General features: G+C 43.8%; 1 protein-coding gene across 1 annotated transcript; it reads left to right on the top strand.

Moving 5' to 3' along the window:
- The first annotated feature begins 6939 nt into the window (after positions 1 to 6939).
- LOC139372694 (iroquois-class homeodomain protein irx-4-A-like) lies at positions 6940 to 11210 on the top strand. Its single transcript, XM_071112481.1, has 6 exons — positions 6940 to 7481; positions 7720 to 7968; positions 8209 to 8318; positions 8821 to 8983; positions 9283 to 9451; positions 9936 to 11210. The coding sequence occupies exons 1-6, from the start codon at positions 7425 to 7427 to the stop codon at positions 10529 to 10531; spliced, it is 1344 nt and encodes a 447-aa protein (XP_070968582.1). The 5' UTR covers positions 6940 to 7424; the 3' UTR covers positions 10532 to 11210.
- Positions 11211 to 19614: the final 8404 nt, after the last annotated feature.

The following is a 19614-nucleotide window of genomic DNA, read 5'->3' as shown; positions in this document are numbered from 1 at the left end:
CAGCCCTCTGCTTCCCTCAGCCCATCCCACCTATCTCCGTAGACCACCCCCTTTTGATTTCCATGCGCTATATATTTTTCAACTGTGCTGTGATGTCTTACATTCATTTTGAACCTTTATAATCGCATAGTATACACAGATTGTAAGTAAAAGATTAATATTTTTTACAATAATATTTGTATATTGTTTATTGATTGACTATGGCTTTCCACATCGCCCAACACTGCTAATTGTACGGTTAATTTTAAATGTATGTTGTGATTTTTCAACCATTCCTGAACCTGTGACCAGGTTCAATACCAGAATAAATTGGGGGCAATATCAGAATAAATTATGTAATGATTCTGTCTCTTCGCAGCAAAATCTACAGAGGTGAGATTGTTGTATGCCCTATATATATAACATTCTGTTGGTGGCAAGAATGTTGTATAATACTTTTAATTGAAAAACTCAAAGTATTGAATCAAGTTTTGTTTTGTGTATCAGTTCATACACTATTTGCCATGGAATTGTTACATTGAAAATCTCTTCCCAGGTTTAAGTGTTAGCAGCAGTATGATGATCTGTATTGGTCCCTGGGGACATAGGGGTGAAGGGGTGAATAATGTATAGCATGGAGAGAGGAGGAGAGGAGAGGAGAGGAGAGGAGAGGAGAGGAGGAGAGGAGAGGAGGAGAGGAGAGGAGAGGAGGAGAAGGTAATGAAGCAGAAGTAATGCAGAGGAATACAGCGAGTCTCTCAGGGATCAGAAAGCATACCCACTTTAAACAGCTCTCTCTATACCTTTCTCTATTCATCTACCTCTCTCTCTCCCTTTTTCTGCATCTGTCTACCTCTCTAGCTACCTTTCTTTCTCCATCTTACTAATTCTCCTATCTCTCCTCAATCTCTGTCTCTCTGTCCTTTCTCTCTCTCTCTTCCCTCTGCTCCACTCTCCCTCCTGCTTTCTGTCTCTTTTTTCCTCTCTTCACATCCCTCTTGTATTTTTTCTGTTGTCATCTCTCTACACTTTCCCTTGGATGGAATGTGATATAAGGCCTCTTTCGCCAATCTCTTTATCGACCCGCTCTCTCTGTCCCACACACACACACATACACATACACACACACACATGCACACGTTTACTGCCTGGTTGACCTCTGAGAGAGACCACTCAACTCAGTCCCTTCTGACCCACTCCAGACAAACTACAAGACCAGGAGATGGAGGGAAGAGGAGAGAGAGATGGGAGAGAGGAGATGAAAAGGGGGAGGGGGTAGAGGGTAAAGGAGAGATAGAGGAAGAGGAGAGCAAAGAGGAAAGAGAAAGCAGAAACAAGTGTGGGAGAAGAGAGAACAGGGCAATGGATAAAGGAAAGAGCTATGTGAAGTAGGGAGCACAGGGGAGGAAGTAAAGGTGAGCGGTAGTGGGGAGAGAGAAGAGAGAGAAAGAGGAGAGAGAAGAACAGGAGAGAGATAAAAAAAAAAGGACTCAGGTTTCCCCATCATCAGTCCCACTGCACCTAAAGTGATGATGTTCCAACAACAAGCCCCATCATCATTCAGTAACCACTATGTCCTGGGGGAGAACCCTTCTGTGCTCCAGTGCTTGATTGACATTCCATTTGTCCCATGAAAGGTGACTGTCTCAACCTCTACAAATAGAAATGTGTCCATATTTCTATATTCCTGCTCTGGCTTTAGATGCTATTCACACAAACACAACGTCACTCCAATCGGATGACAGTGTTTAACTTCTGACACGGAACAGGATTGTGTTGTTTCTTTCTGTGCATCACAAAGTGTCCTTTTTCTAATGAAATGACAAAAGCAATGTTATTCTGTATGGAACAACACCTAATACTTCTATCATGCTCTAGACTTACTTACTTACTGAATTTATTGTCCCCATGGGGAAATTTTGTTGCAGTGTCATGTACACATTTAAAGTGGGGTTTAAATACAAAACAAAATTGACAATACAACTTTCATATCAGTTACGCACCAATAAAAATAATAATAGTAAGAAATAAGAAATAAAACATGAAATAAAGAAGAAGAGACTCGCCTGCTGGCCTTACGGAGTCAATGGAAACATTCCCCGAGCTATTTAGGAGGGATATCACACCTGGCACAAATGATTGTCTCGTTCTGTTTTTCCTGCTGAGGGGTGCCCTATACCTGCGCCCAGAGGGGAGTAATTCACAGTCCAGGTACAGGGGGTGACTTGGGTCTAAAATGATTTTGTGAGCCTTACGGAGGGCCCTGACCTTAAAGATCTCATCCAGGCCTGTCTGTTTGACTCCAAGTACCTTGCTTGCTGTGGTAATAATCCTTCTCAGCATGTTTCTCTGGCTGACAGTGGCATTGCCAAACCAACAAACAATACAACAAGTTCAAATACTCTCAATAAAGGATTTGTTCCATTTCCTCATGGTTTTGTGACTTTTCAAAAGATGCGCCCGTAATAAATGTAATTATTCCCCTCTCTTGAATATTCTAATCCATATTTTTATATTAATATATGGTATACTTCTACATCTATATTGCATACTTGTATGGGTATCTGAGAATACATGTCAGACCATGATTATCATAATGTTCCCTTCACATCAATCATTCATTCATAATGCACCTACTCAACAGTAAACACACACACACTCTACTTTCTCCCGTCTGCATACATACTATAATACCGTGGGAGGGGCATGGAGTTAATGTGAGCGAGGGAAAGGCATCACAGTAGGTGCCCACACACACACACACACACACAGTAATATGAGAGAAGAAAGCATCACGGTAGATAAATGCAGAAAGGGGGAAAACTCCAATCACAACTTCCTTCAATCACTGTACAGTACGGAAAGGCACATTTGAATATTTCCTACCTGAAAGTACGAATACTATACAATTTTAATCACTATTTAACATGTAGATGCTTTTTGTGTCTCTCAGGTTTGGCTTTTTCAGCATAAAATATTGGGGGAAGAGGTACAGCTGGTAATGTCTGGCTGAGAGGAGAAAAACATGCTTTAAATGTCTCTGATGAAGAATCACTTAAAGAACAATGAGACAGAGAGAGAGATGGCCGGCGACTGTGGCGAGAGAGAGCGAGAAAGAGAGTGCATAGAAATTCTTTATGAAGGTGTTTTAGTTAAGTAGAGCGATGGAGGAAAGTTTAGTTCACCTCTAAGAGCATTTGATCTGCTCTCATCCTCCTCTTGTATGATGGAACAAAATTATATATTACAGTAGAACAGAACAGAATGCAACGCAATACTATACAATAGAACAAAATAGAATAGAATATTGGGAATCTACTAAACGGATTATCTAAATTCTCTACTTGATTTCTACCCCCTAATTCGCTTCATTCTAGGGGGTGGGGGTGAGAAGAGAAGGAAGGGAGAGGAGGAGAAAAAAGAAATAGCCAACCCACTGACCTTCATTACCACAGCACAAGGTTCTCTCTCTCTCTCTCTCTCTCTCTCTCTCTCTCTCTCTCTCTCTCTCTTGCTCTCTCTCTCCCTTTCTCTTTTTCTCTCTGAGGAAGAGGATTATAACAAACCTATACCGTTGTAAACTTGAATGAACCTAACCCACAATCTACCATACTGTAACACATACTATAATGTCCTAAACAGAATACTTCCATACTATACTTCCACATTAGCCAGGCTATCAGAAGGTGTTCTCATACCCCTAATAAGGGCCCTCAAGAGAAGCCCTAAAGAGGGGAAGGAGTCAGTGAACTAAGCCTGCGGTATATATCCACTGACCCTTCTCATCAATGATGCAGAATGAGAGAACAGAAACATGATTACCCTTTTAGCTGCTACGGGAGAGGGGGAGAGAATGAGAGAGGAGGGAGAGAGGAGGGGAGAGGAGGGAGAGAGCAGGGGAGAGAGGGGGGGAGAATGAGAGAGGAGGGAGAGAGGGGGAGAGAATGAGAGAGGAGGGAGAGGGGGAGAGAATGAGAGAGGAGGGAGAGAGCAGGGGAGAGGGGGGAGAGAGCAGGGGAGAGAGGGGGAGAGAATGAGAGAGGAGGGAGAGAGGAGGAGAGAATGAGAGAGGAGGGAGAGGGGGAGAGAGGAGGGAGGGAGAGAGAGAGGGAGAGGGGGAGAGAATGAGAGAGGAGGGAGAGAGGAGAGAGATGAGAGAGGAGGGAGAGAGAGGGAGAGAATGAGAGAGGGGGAGAGAGGAGAGAGAGATGAGAGAGCAGGGGAGAGGAGGGAGAGGAGGGAGAGGGGGAGAGAATGAGAGAGGAGGGAGAGGAGGGAGAGAGGAGGGGGAGGGGGAGAGAATGAGAGAGGAGGGGAGAGGGGGAGAGAATGAGAGAGGAGGGAGAGAGCAAGGGAGAGATGAGAGAGGAGGGAGAGGGGGAGAGAATGAGAGAGGAGGGAGAGGGGGAGAGAATGAGAGAGGAGGGAGAGGGGGAGAGAATGAGAGAGGAGGGAGAGAGCAAGGGAGAGATGAGAGAGGAGGGAGAGGGGGAGAGAGGGGGAGAGTGGGAGAGAGGGGGAGAGAATGAGAGAGGAGGGAGAGAGCAGGAGAGAGATGAGAGAGGAGGGGAGAGGAGGGAGAGAGACGAGAGAGGAGGAAGAGAGGAGGGAGAGAGATGAGAGAGGAGGGGAGAGGAGGGAGAGAGCAGGAGAGAGATGAGAGAGCAGGGGAGAGAATGAGAGAGGAGGGAGAGGGGGACAGAGATGAGAGAGGAGGGAGAGGGGGAGAGAATGAGAGAGGAGGGAGAGAGCAGGAGAGAGATGGGAGAGGAGGGAGAGAGCAGGAGAGAGATGAGAGAGATGAGAGAGGAGGCAGAGAGCAGGAGAGAGATGAGAGAGGAGGGAGAGAGAGATGAGAGAGCAGGGAGAGAATGAGAGAGGAGGGAGATTGCAGGAGAGAGGTGAGAGAGGAGGGGAGAAAGCAGGAGAGAGATGAGAGAGATGAGAGAGGAGGGAGAGAGCAGGAGAGAGATGAGAGTGGAGGGAGAGGGGAGAGAGAGAGCAGGAGAGAGATGAGAGAGGAGGGAGAGAGCAGGAGAGAGATGAGAGAGATGAGAGAGGAGGCAGAGAGCAGGAGAGAGATGAGAGAGAGATGAGAGAGCAGGGAGAGAATGAGAGAGGAGGGAGAGAGCAGGAGAGAGATGAGAGAGGAGGGGAGAAAGCAGGAGAGAGATGAGAGAGATGAGAGAGGAGGGAGAGAGCAGGAGAGAGATGAGAGAGGGGGGAGAAAGCAGGAGAGAGATGAGAGAGATGAGAGAGGAGGGAGAGAGAGATGAGAGAGGAGGGGGAGAGAATGAGAGAGGAGGGAGAGAGCAAGGGAGAGATGAGAGAGGAGGGAGAGAGCAAGGGAGAGATGAGAGAGGATGGAGAGAGCAAGGGAGAGATGAGAGAGGAGGGAGAGAGCAAGGGAGAGATGAGAGAGCAGGGGAGATGAGAGAGAGAGAGGGGGAGAGAATGAGAGGAGGACGAGGGGGAGAGAATGAGAGAGGAGGGAGAGAGAGATGAGAGAGGGGGGGGATAGAGATGAGAGAGGGGGAGATGAGAGAGGAGGGGGGAGGGAGAGGGGGAGAATGAGAGAGGAGGGAGAGAGCAGGAGAGAGATGAGAGAGGGGGGAGAAAGGAAGACCGAGAGAGTTGAGTGAGCAAGAGACGGAGAGAGAGAGAGATGAGATACTCATCATCTTTAATGCTTTAGATTAGTAATGACAGATACAGTTACAGTATTGTTATATCAGTAAAATCTCATGTCAAGTGTTTTTATTAAGGATGACGTGTTTGGATAGTCTCTGGGGAGAGATGACATTGATCTGTTAAGAATTACTCTGATATGGTGATTCTTACACACACACACACACACACACACACATACACACACACACACACACACACACACAAACACACAGCTTATTAGGATATAATTACAATTTGACCTTTAGTAATTAAAAAACAGGTAAACAATAATGTATAATACAGCTAAATCACAATATGAATAGCATTTCCTCTTCCAGGGCAACTTTGAATTTATCATCATCACAGCCACTGAGTTGGAAATGATGCCCTCTCAAGATAAGAGACGTGCTTATTGTTTGATTAATTCGTTCAGACCTGGCTATTATAATCTCTTCACCACTATAACAGCTTGATCAGGAGTCAGGAGGTAATTTCATTGAGGTGACATGTTATCTAAACTACAGGAATAAAAAGCTATTATGCTAATATCATTTCATAGTCATCAATCATCTGCGATAGAGCTTTCACATCATTCCTTGTTCCACCTCTGATGTAGTGTGTGTGTGTGTGTGTGTGTGTGTGTGTGTGTGTGTGTGTGTGTGTGTGTGTGTGTGTGTGTGTGTGTGTGTGTGTGTGCGTGCGTGCGTGCGTGCGTGCGTGCGTGCGTGCGTGCGTGTGTGTGTGTGTGTGTGTGTGCGTCGGAGGGAGAGAGGGAGGGAGGAAGGGAGCGATTTGAACACATCCTCATTATATTTACCGGGACCCCGGGGCGGTGTGTGCGCTCGTGTGGAAACAAAAATCTTTAAGCGAGCAGGTCTGTCGTTCACAGACACCGGCAATAACGGGAAGGAGTCTATGGTTTTAGACAGTTTGGAGAAACTGCCCAGAGTTATATAGTTGTATTTTCTTTCCTGTCTTGTAGTTCAACGAAAGCAGACTCTGATACGTTTATTCTTCAAAATAATTCGGAGGAATTTAGGCCTATACCTTCGTTTTTGTTTTCTCAATGAAAGTAGGCTTTTCTAACTCAATGATGCATTTCGACCACTTTTAATTGATTTAATATATAGTGTATTATTTTACACATTTGTATTTCTCCACGAAACGGGGCTAAATCGAAGGTCCTGAACTAAATATGCTGAAGGAGATGACCAGTAGTTGTACACGCCGGAGTCCATGTGACGTCAGAGAGACAGGCGAGTTAAAAGCAGAGAGCGCATCAGGAGTGGCATGGTTGGTTTGTGGATCATAGATCACAACATCCCTGCCTCTTTGGACTGCAAATAATGTGTTTCACCAGACTGACTGGACGGTAAACATATTCATTAATTCAGCGCGTCACCAACCGTCAACCGACCTGGACACCTGAGCCATCCCCAAAAAAACATCCCAAGGGAGAATTGCTCTATAGCTGATATTTCTCTAATACCTCAATAGAAGAGCCGAAGAACAGCTGAAGCAGACTGTTCATTACAAACCAAATATTGGGTGCAGGCACGTTACCCGCAGTGGAAAGCAGTGTGTCTTGGTGTTGATTTGATTTAGTCAAAGTTACCTTTACGCACAGATCTAGCACACGTGTAACTTACCCAGATTCCTTCTTCGGAACTGACCTTAGATCAGCGTCTACGGGCTACTTGATCCTGATGCATTGATGAGTGACAGTTGGACATTGTGCCGGTGCTTGATCCTTTAAAGTTTGCCGACATTCACTGATGTTTGATATCATGGCTTACCCGCAGCTAGGATACCCCTATTCACCCACACACCAGGTAATGCGTTTTTCACTAAATTAGAAGAAACTTGAAAGTGTGGTGAAGGAAAACATTGTTTGTTTCTGTACTTTATAAGCTAGTGTCTCCGGTTTTGCAGATACATCATATAGCCTACGTTTTTTTTTTTTTTTTAACAAAATAGCTGTGATTTATTGGTAGCCTTTTGCGTTTTGTGCTCATGTATTGCATATTGTCTATATTTGTACTAAATAATGTTTTCTTGTTTTCGCGCCAGTTCCTCATGAGCACGAGCTCTTTGGCCAGCTGCTTCGAGCCTGGCGGAAGGTCTCTCCTGGACTCAGGTGTGACGCATCCCTCTCCCCAGCCTCTTCGGTGCCCAGCGTACGAGAGCAGGCTGCTCGGCTCCCCGGGCCAGGAGATACCAACCCCGGCTATAGGTCTTGGTGTGTATGGAGCTGGCTATGGAAAGAGCCAAGGGTACTATGGCACCTGCGGAGGCGACGCAACAGCTCTGTATGCCAGGGTAGGTAGGCTTTTTTTTCTATATTGACTTTCCTTCTTTTTTGTCTTTTTTTCTTCTTTTTTTCATTTAATTGGTCATGTCAGCGAAATAAAAAAGGACAAACCTTTGTCCAATTCGTGCGCACTGGACTGATCCATATCTGTGGTGAGCAAAGTAGACTAAACAAAACATAATTGACTCCGTTTTTGAAAGGTTTTGTCAAGTTATGTCAATGAAAGTCTTTTGATTTCATATCTGCAGGGAACCTTGGAGTCCAAAGATGGAGCGTCTGCACATGTGGGGGCCTCTCAAACCCCTGCATACTATCCATATGATTATGCATTTGGGCAGTATCCATATGACCGATATGGGTATGTCTACTACTATGTTATCTGTTTCTAAATAACTTGTAATTCTTGTAAACATCAAAATATGATCTAAATATGAGAAATAGGAATAAGGCATTGATGCATAACATAGTTCCATTTAAATCAAATCAAATCAAATCAAATGTTATTTGTCACATACACATGGTTAGCAGATGTTAATGCAAGTGTAGCGAAATGCTTGTGCTTCTAGTTCCGACAATGCAGTAATAACCAACAAGTAATCTAACTAACAATTCCAAAACTACTGTCTTGTACACAGTGTAAGGGGATAAAGAATATGTACATAAGGAGATACACACGCATATCTCTTGAACATATATGTCAAACACCAAGTACAAGGAGGAAAAAGGAGGAAAAAATACAACGAAGCTCCAGCACATATTAGATCCATTCAACATAATGTGAAAAATGCAATATTTGGAAGAGTTTCTCTGTCAAATTCACTCCTATTCTGACACCACTCCCCTCACCTCCCTTCTCCCAGGTATGGGTCATCTGTGGACAGTGCCGCAGCACGGAGGAAGAACGCTACCAGGGAGACCACCAGCACTCTGAAGGCCTGGCTGCAGGAGCACCAGAAGAACCCGTATCCCACCAAGGGAGAGAAGATCATGCTGGCCATCATCACCAAGATGACACTTACACAGGTAACAACTGGCTCAGTGTTTGGGGATGAATATGTTAGTTGGAGCTCTTCTGAACTTATCATGTGTTACAGTACCTGCTCGATCGAGGAGTACTAGGCACTGGTTAATCACAGAAGAAGATTACATCCCACATAAATGTGTCTTCTGCTTTATCCTAAAGCCTCCTAAAGACCCAAATACACATACATACGATGCCCCTGGAGCAGGTTTAGGGGTTAAGTGCCGTGCTCAGGGCCACAACAGTAGGCTTGGGAATTGATCAAATATGTAATGATTTATTAATGTGTTTGTTCATTCAGGTGTCCACGTGGTTTGCCAATGCACGGCGGAGGTTGAAGAAGGAGAACAAAGTCACATGGTCACCACGAGCCAATAAAAGCTCTGATGAGAGGGGCTGTGAAGATGACAGTGATGGTGTGGAGGGATCGCAAGAGGAGGAGCCAATCAAACGCGAGATAGATGTTGATGGTGAGTGCATGTGTACCATAGATTTATATAATTAACTAGACGAACCCATTAACATGCTACCCGCTCTCACAGTCAACTCAGAATCAGATGTTCATCCGTGTTTCTCAAACTTGAAATTTGGAAGTTGTTCCAAACATCAAATTTCGAAGTGTTTATGGTTAAGTTCAGGCATTAACTCCAAATTCTTAAGGTGAGGCATTAACTCTGAATGGTTAAGGTATAGGGTTAAGGTTTGGGATAGGCTATCGCAGGATTCAAACGTTCAACCTTTGGAATCAGAGGCAGATGCTTACTGTTTCCCCAAGTGGCTGGTTTCCACGTCATCTCCTGACATCCTCAGACATGGATGGACGTCGAATACTGACTGGTATCAGGAGTGACCTGGCTGTTAAAATGGCTTCCCATTCATTTATATGGAAGTTGCTTTCTATCCGTCCTGTCAATTTTGTGATTGTTAAAACATCTTTGTATTTTTTGGTTGTAGACTCTGTAACGGGGAGGTGTGTGGACCTAAAACAGAGTGACCTGGAGGACTTTGATCTGCTGGAGTCAGATGGTTCTGACTGCGACCCTAAACACCCGTTTCACACCAAAGACACCCCAGTACACACACCACCGGACCAGCGCCACCACCCCAAAGACCCTTCCAACAGCCCACTCACACATACCCCAGACACACTCCGACACGGGAATGAACGATTGCCACAGTCAGCAGATTGCCTCAAAAACACACCAGACCACGACCGAACAACCAACTCATTCTACACTCAACGGGACCTGCGAAGTACAGAGAGCAGCAAACCTAACATCTGGTCCATTGCACAAACTGCTGCTATCCAACCTGAGTTCCCTCCATGCATGCACACAGCCACCCCCAGCGAGGCCCTCTCCCCAGGGGGGTATCTGACCGAAGTACCCAACCTGAAGGTGAGGGCGGCTGAGCAGCAGGACTCGCCAGTGGCTACTCTGAGAGATTGGGTGGACGGGGTCTTCCACGACCCCCTGTTCAGACAGAGTTCCTTTAAACCTGTGCTGTCCAAGTCAGCCATGGACAGGGTGTGGATTGGGTTAAATGGATAGGCGATGGAAGGCAGAACTCTGTTGAACATGTTACCTCGTCTTTGCAGTATGTATCGACTTCCTTAGAGAGACATACAGAGACTGCTATCCTCTCACCATTTGAATTAACTCAACCTGAGCAGAAGGCTATCTGAACTCCTTATGATACTACATGCTTCCATGCCTTTTTTTGTTTTAGAAAAATGTCAATACATGAATGGCAGTATAATGACGTTATAATGACAAACATCAGAACAATGACGTTTTGCATAAATATCAAATTCAGACTACTTTCACTTGAAATGCATTTTTAAATGAGTGGAAAAAAGAGGGATTCAATCCCTTTGGACACTAAGAAAAGCAAAGTAGTAGCCTACCCATTCTCCCAGTAAAATGATCCCCCACATTCAACAGATTCAAAAGTTCTGGATTGTTGAATCACTAAAACACACTGATAATATGTTGTTTTATGATCTGGGAAGTGGGGACACAGAGTATCCTAGTGGTGTACACCTTTTCCAGACCTCTTATAATAATAACCTGAAGCATGACAGCACAATGTTTCCTCTTAAACCAAGTAGTGCATAATATACAGTATGTTTTGCTTATGATCACATCTGATAGATGTATTTCACACTTCTTGCACTAAAGTCCGATTGCAGTTGATGAGTCACGGAAATAAACAATTGTTTTTTTTGCAGAATGATGTTCTCTGTTGAGTGTGATTTCGCCTTGCGTTCGCTCTCCATGGTGCTGAAACAGGGTACGTTGTTGACCAGCCTGTAGCCTACGTTTTGCAAATGCAACTATCTTAAATTTGTTATTAAGGCAAAATTGAAAGGATTAACCTTTATGGGTGCCTTGTGTTAGCTCTCCGTGGTGCTGAAATTATGTCGCGTAAACCAACATCTACTAAATCACATGCACATATATCATAGCCTAGTAATGACATTCAGTATATATATATGTGTATATAATAATAACCATATTTTTACCTATTATATTTCTAGGTTTATTTTACATTTTGTATTGAACTTTCAATTTCCTCCAAGACTAAATATTTTGCACATATAGTTCCTCAATTAATGCACCTTGGAGTGCGAGAGAGAGTGTAGGATATTTCTCCCTCATTTATGTGTGTGTGTGTGTGTGTGTGTGTGTGTGTGTGTGTGTGTGTGTGTGTGTGTGTGTGTGTGTAAAAGGCGGCAAGCTGGGCATCGTTGAGCCGTGACTAATTCCAACACAGAGGACAGGGCTGCTAAATTGTTAAATCGATGCCACTTCCACAGCGGGCCCAGATATAGCAGCAATCAGCGATGCGTCTCTTTTCATTAGGCGGCTTTTGACTGCATCAACCTGGGACCATGAGCTGCGCATCCACCGCTCTCTAAACGGGTCATGATAAAATATACTCCATTATAGAATATACTCCATTAGCGAAGAGTTGAGCTCCTTAACACACTTCTTAATCTAATAGCTTTATCTCCACTGACTTCATGCAATATCTTTTTCCCGCTGAAGGGATAGGAGTAGCCTAGGCCTAACATTTTAAGAGATCCATGACATGATGCCATTCAACCCGAGGGTTGAGTGAGACTTTTCAACAGTTTGAATAATACATGGCATGAGAGAAATCGAATGGATGAATAATATTGATACAAATAATTTAAAATTCGATCAGGTAAACATCTTGTAAATATATATAGTAAAGGCCTACATCATGGATTTATTTTGATTCTTTGAATTATCCCACCTGTCATATAATTATCACTTTATAAGATGCTTCATTAATGTCGTTGCATCAAGCCAATTTAGTAAGATATAACATTATAGACCTACAGCAATAGCTTTCCCACCCTAAAATCCTACAATATCCCAAAAACCTTAAGATGTCAAAAACAATAAATTATTCAACATAACTTCACGAATTTTAGGCATCCTAAAATGTTCCATAAACACTTCCTAAATAAGAGTTGAAGAACAATTATAGGGTCCAGGATGGATAAACTACTTTTCCCTCTCTCTTCCTTTCTCCTGCGTTTTCGGTTTAGGAAAGATAATAAAGTATTAAACAGAACAGAGCCGAGATCTTCTGAGGCCTTGTATGGAATTAACCATTTCAGTGTAAATAATTCAAGAAGAATTCAACCGAGAATTCCATTCTTTTTCTGTTTCATAAATAAATGAGATGTAAGATGATAAATAATGACATCTGGCTCTTCCTGTAAAGTTTACTTTCTTGAGCACGATGAATGGAGCCATACTATAACAAACAATCCTCTAGTCTTATTCACAGAGAGCTAACTAAGGATGATAAAAGTGGTGTGGTGATTACCCTATACAATAGACAATCTCTGAAATGTTGCTCTAGGCTATCATTCCATTTTATTCAATTGAAATTTGTGAGATGATAAACTCCCAACCCCGAACGAGAACTCTACAATGAGCCAAAGCACACAATAATACGCATATATCGAAAGGTTAAAAATTAACCCCCAAAGTTCAGTGTGCTTATATCATCTATGCCGTTTAGCTCTGAGGTGAGAGGAGATGTGAGGGCAAAGATATGAAGCGATGGAAGGAGAGAGGGAGAGTGCGCTTAATGGGACTGGAGTACCTGTTTGCACCCTCATCAGCTGCGGGGACAGGGGCCCCAAGTACTGGAGAGCACTAGCCTATCTTGCAGAGCACTGCACTGCTGAGTGGCAACTTGAAGGTTTTCTCACTATGAGTTAAGTTCAATACTGCATGTGTTCCATGTCTCTGTCTGTCCAGTGGAGATGTGAATCTGTTCTCCATCCTCTCCTCGTCCTTTCTCCCTCCTTACCCTCCTCTGACATCCTCTGTCTTTCCTTCCGTTCCTTTCTCCTCTCCTCCTCTCTTACAGTACCTCTCTCTACTCTTGCTAAATTCTCTCATCCTTTTGCGCCTCTCTCCTTCCTCTCTGTCATCCCCTCCTCTCCTCTCACCCTCTCTTCTCCCCCCTCCTCTCCCCTTTCACTTCCCCCCTCATCAACTTCAACCATAGACATAGTCTAGACACACAAACAATATATCCCACCCTGCCTCTCGTCTCTCTCTCTCTCTCTCTCTCTCTCTCTCTCTCTCTCACTTCTCCCACTTCTCCCACACGACACCATGCTCTGTGGGCCAGATAATGCAATTAAGCCATAGTGTGTTTAATGCCCCAGTCTAGTAGAGCAGCAGAGACAGGTCGGACCTGATGTTAGCTTGTCTGTTTCACACCAGTAAATAAAACAGCCCACCCATTGCACACCCTGTGGGGACGGATCATGCAAACATTTACAGGCAAGCATCTGTCAAATGCCTGAGCAGTGCATGTCTTTCTTTCAACATAAAGTCTGCCTTTACATTTAGATTTTTGTAAGTGGTGGAACCGTAGAAATATAATTACGTGAACAGGCAAAGCCCTTCAGATGACAGCAATTTCACAGTTTTATAGTGCCTTCAGAAAGTATTCAAACCTCTTGACTTTTTCCACATTTTGTTACGTTACAGCCCTATTCTAAAACAGATTAAATCATTTCCCCCCTCACCAAACAACACACAATAAATACCGTATACGAAGCAAAAACAGTTTGTAATTTTTTTTGCTAATATTCTTTTGTTTGTTTAATATACATTTACATAAGTATTCATACCCTTTACTCAGTAATTTGTTGAAGCACCTTTGGCAGCGATTACAGCATCGATTCTACTTGGGTATGACATTACAAACTTGGCACACCTGTATTTGGGGAGTTTCTTCCATTCTTCTCTGCAGATCCTCTCAAGCTCTGTCAGGTTGGATGGGGAGTGTTGCTGCACAGCTATTTTCAGGGTTCTCCAGAGATGTCCGATCAGGTTCAAGTCCGGGCTCTGGCTGGGCCACTCAAGGACATTCGGAGACTTGTCCCAAAGCCACTCCTGCCTTGTCTTGCCTGTCTGCTTAGGGTCGTTGTCCTGTTGGAAGGTGAACCTTCACCCCCGACTGAGGACCTGAGCACTCTGGAGCAGGTTTTCATCAAGGATCTCTCTGTACTTTTCTCCATTCATCTTTCCCTCCATCCTGATTCGTCTCCCAGTTCCTGCCCCTGAAAAACATCCCCACAGCATGATGCTGCCACCACCATGCTTCACCGTAGGGATGATGCCAGGTTTCTTCCAGACGTGATGCTTGGCATTCAGGCCAAATAGTTCCATCTTGGTTTCATCAGACCAGAAAATCTTGTTTCTCATGGTCTGAGAGTTTTTAGGTGCCTTTTGGCAAACTCCAAGCGGGCTGTCATGTACCTTTTACTGAGGAGTGGCTTCTGGCTGGCCACTCTACCATAAAGGCCTGATTGGTGGAGTGCTGCAGAAATGGTTGTTCTTCTGGAAGGTTCTTCCATCTCCATCTCCACAGAGGAACTCTAGACCTTTGTCAGAGTGACCATCGGGTTCTTGGTCACCTCACCTGACCAAGGCCCTTCTCCCCGATTGCTCAGGTCTGGCTGGGCGGCCAGCTCTAGGAAGAGTCTCGGTGGTTCCAAAGTTCTTCCATTTAAGAAGGATGGAGGACGCTGTGTTCTTGGGGACCTTCAATGCTGCAGATATTTGTTGGTACCCTTCCCCAGATCTGTGCCTCGACACAATGCGGTCTCGGAGCTCTACGAACAATTCCTTCGACATCATGGCTTGGTTTTTGCTCTGTTATGCACTGTCAACTGACCTCATATAGACAGGTGTGTGCCTTTCCAAATCATGTCCAATCAATTTAATTTACCACAGGTGGACTCCATATAAATAAAGTATTTCTGTTTTTGCTTTTTTTTAAACATTAGCAAAAATGTGTGTAGATTGCTGAGGGATTTGTTTTATTTTATGCATTTTAGAAAAAGTCTATACCGTAACAAAATGTGGAAAAAGTCAAGGGGTCTGAAGAATTCCAGAGGGCACTGTATATGGGTGGAACTATGTACAACATTCATGTATATATTGTGATCATTATAATAGAATTTCATTCCATCTCCCACAATAAGGTGGTAGCCCTGTTTATAGTTCACGGTCAGTCTTTTTAGAATATCTAACTTGGAAGGTATGTGGAAGGGTGTTACTGCAGACTCCAGGGGAGGAAGAAGTTCATTCCTTTAAGAGCATTCTATTGACTTCTCCTATGCTGTCTACACCTTCAGTCTAACACCTAGCCCTCTCAACAGCCTCATTCACACACACACACGCACCTACGTACACACACACACACACACGCACCTACGTACACACACGCACGCACACACACACACACATACACACACACGCACGCACACGCACACACACACACACACACACACACACACACACACACACACACACACACACACACACACTTATAAGAATGCACACTCTCTCCCCCCCTTCCAGACACACACCAAGGCCACACCATTCTTTCCTGTGTCCTGTCACACACACACACACACTCAAATCGTATGAGGCTATCAGAGTGCTGAGAGCTAACTCTCTCTCCAGACTCTGTCACGTCACCCCCCTTAGCGGAGGTGTCTGCTTCCCCCAGCTACCCTCTCTGTCCCTGGCACTAGAACATGTCACATTGTCTACATGATAAAGGTCACGTCTGTAGTCTGTTACTTCAGCTGAGTAGGAGGAAGTCCCTCCAAGACAATGATCTATGGTCAGTTATGAGTTTTATACGCTTAATGGTAAAGGTTGGGATTGAAGGATGGTGAGCTGATCCTAGAACTGTGTCTATGGGCAGATTAGACCCAGTGTGACTTTATGAAAGTGAAGGTTAGATAATTGACTAAAGTGAGAGCAGGGGTCGCTCCTTAGTAAGGCTGGAGGCTCAATAATGTGACAGATCTTAGAGGTACAATCTTTTAATGGGGCAATTAAATGGTGAGAAATTGTATTTTATGTTGAGAATGCAGTGATTATAGAGGGAAAGAGCGAGCGAGAGAGTGTGTGTGTGTGTGTGTGTGTGTGTGTGTGTGTGTGTGTGTTTGCGCGTGTGTAGAGAGGAAATTCAATGGCATTTATCCTCATTACCTTCTGCATAGAGGAATCTATTGGAGAATTTTACTAACCTGTTCTCCACACAAAAAACATACCTTCACTTTCCTTTGTCTGCATATGAAACAACAGAACTTTGAAGATATTCTCAAAAAGGTCTCATTATTAAATAAAAGCCGGATGGAAGGATTGCTGTGTAAATCATACTCCTTCAATAACAACATTTCCTGTCAATAACATTTCTATGCGTCTTCTCTTTCTATTAAATAAAAAGTGATTTGACAGCTTGCACTCATCTTAGACAGTGAAAATAAGCTTAATTGCACATCAGACTAAAATACGTTTGACTAAAGAATTTGATAACAGTCTTCAATTCTACCTACAGATTCCTCTCAGTATTGCATCTCTATATCTATTAGCTGGTCAGAGTATTTTAGAGGGATGAATAATTGAAAAAGGTGCTGTTTTATTCAACACAATTCATATGCTCAGTTTCATCTGAAGATTTCGCTCAGAGCAATGCCCCAACCAGCCAAGCACCTGCAACCTATACACACACACCTCTTAACCAACCAGTGTGTCTCACTAAAACCTCCACGCCTTTCAACCTCTCAACTCCCTAACCCTGACCGAACATCCTTTCTAGCAATGGCCTCCTCTTCTCTCTTTCAATCACCCATCCCTGGTCTGACTATGAATGAGTCTTACCCTCTTACCATAGCATCAAACCCTCTCTTCCTGTGTCACCAAGACCAATTATATCAGCTTGGATGCTCTCCTCCCAACCTGAGTGCCATGGTGTGGAAAACGCAGTTCCAATGGCTGCCTGCATCGCCAGACCGGGACAGGATAGCTCTAGCACTGTCTGTCTGTATCTGTAGCCCAGCCCTACTACACTCTGCCTGGGCCAATTTGGCATGCACCAGTCTATGGAGAATAAGGCTGCTGAAATATATATATGATCTTCTTCAAACATGTATTGTTCCACACGGCTGTTCTCTATCAGACTGGAGCTCCCCTGACATCTTCAAGAGGTGGTAGAGGGCAGCTGACTTACAGGCTCGGAAATGTGGGAGTGAGCATGGGCGGATTGGCTGTCTGTCAATTCTGGCAAATGCCAGAAAGGCCACACCATCATTTATTACTCTGGGCTGGTCGAAACTGGCAAAAAAAAGAAACGTCCTCTCACTGTCAACGCCGTTTTATTTTCAGCAAACTTAACATGTGTAAATATTTGTATGAACATAACAAGGTTCAACAACTGAGACATAAACTGAACAAGTTCAACAGACATGTGACTAACAAAAATTGAATAATTTGTCCCTCAACAAAGGGTGTGGTCACCAGCTGCATTAAGCACTGCAGTGCATCTCCTCCTCATGGACTGCACCAGATTTGCCAGTTCTTGCTGTGAGATGTTACCCCACTCTTCCACCAAGGCATCTGCAAGCTCCCGGACATTTCTGGGGGGAATGTCCTTAGCCCTCTGCCTCCGATCCAACAGGTCCCAAGCGTGCTGAATGGGATTCAGATCCGGGCTCTTCGCTGGCCATGGCAGAACACTGACATTCCTGTCTGGCACTATTTTCAATTCCAGATGAAAAGCGTGCCCAAAGTAAACTGCCTGCTACTCAGGCCCAGAAGCTAGGATATGCATATGGATAGAATATGGATAGAAAACACTTGGATAGAAAACACTCTAAAGTTTCCAAAACAGTTCAAATAATGTATGTGAGTATAACTGAACTGATTTGTCAGGCGAAAACCTGAGAAAAATTTATCCAGGAAGTGGGATTTTTTTAACGTTTGTAGTTTTCTATTGAATGCCATTACAGTATCCATTGACTTAGGACTCAAATGGCAATTCCTATGGCTTCCACTAGATGTCAACAGTCTTTAGAAATGGTTTCAGGCTTGTATTCTGAAAAATTAGGGAGTAAGACCTCTCTGAATGAGTAAGACCTCTCTGAACGACTGGACACTGCAGTGGCCCAGAGCTTTTTAATGCGCACGACCGAGAGCGCGGTTTCTTGTTTACCTTTTATATTGATGGCGTTATTGTCCGGTTGAAATAGTATTGATTATTATGACTAAAAACAACCTGAGGATTGATTATAAACATCGTTTGACATGTTTCTACGAACTTTACGGATACTATTAGGATTTTTCATCCAGCCTCTCTTAGCCTATTTCGGACAGTCTGAGCACTGATGGAGGGATTGTGCATTCCTGGTGTAACTCAGGCAGTTGTTGTTGCCATCTTGTACCTGTCCCGCATGTGTTTTTCGGATGTACCGATCCTGTGCAGGTGTTGTTACACGTGGTCTGCCACTACGAGGACAATCAGCTGTCCATCCTGTCTCCCTGTAGCGCTGTCTTAGGCATCTCACAGTACGGACATTGCGATTTATTGCCCTGGCCACATCTGCAGTCCTCATGCCTCCTTGCAGCATGCCTAAGGCACGTTAATGCAGATAAGTAGGGACCCTGTGCATCTTTATTATTGTGTTTTTCAGTCAGTAGAAAGGCCTCTTCAGTGTCCTAAGTTTTCATAACTGTGACCTTAATTACCTACCGTCTGAAAGCTGTTAGTGTCTTAACAACCGTTCCACAGGTGCATGTTCATTAATTGTTTATAGTCCATTGAACAAGCATGGGAAACAGTGTTTAAACCCTTTACAATGAAGATCTGCGAAGTTATTTGGATTTTTACGAATTAAATAAATCAAATCATCAAATCAAATTTTATTTGTCACATACACATGGTTAGCAGATGTTAATGCGAGTGTAGCGAAATGCTTGTGCTTCTAGTTCCGACAATGCAGTAATAACCAACAAGTAATCTAGCTAACAATTCCAAAATTACTACCTTATAGACACAAGTGTAAGGGGATAAAGAATATGTACATAAAGATATATGAATGAGTGATGGTACAGAGCGGCATAGGCAAGATACAGTAGATGGTATTGAGTGCAGTATATACATATGAGATGAGTATGTAAACAAAGTGGCATAGTTATCAATTATCTTTGAAAGACAGGGTCCTGAAAAGGGACGTTTCTTTTTATGCTGAGTTTATAATCTACAAAAAATACTG

Source organism: Oncorhynchus clarkii, chromosome 18 (assembly GCF_045791955.1).
Source record: "Oncorhynchus clarkii lewisi isolate Uvic-CL-2024 chromosome 18, UVic_Ocla_1.0, whole genome shotgun sequence".
In the NCBI taxonomy this organism is placed as follows: domain Eukaryota; kingdom Metazoa; phylum Chordata; class Actinopteri; order Salmoniformes; family Salmonidae; genus Oncorhynchus; species Oncorhynchus clarkii.
Note: the sequence above shows the minus strand (reverse complement) of the source record. Positions and strands in the feature narration are given on the sequence as shown.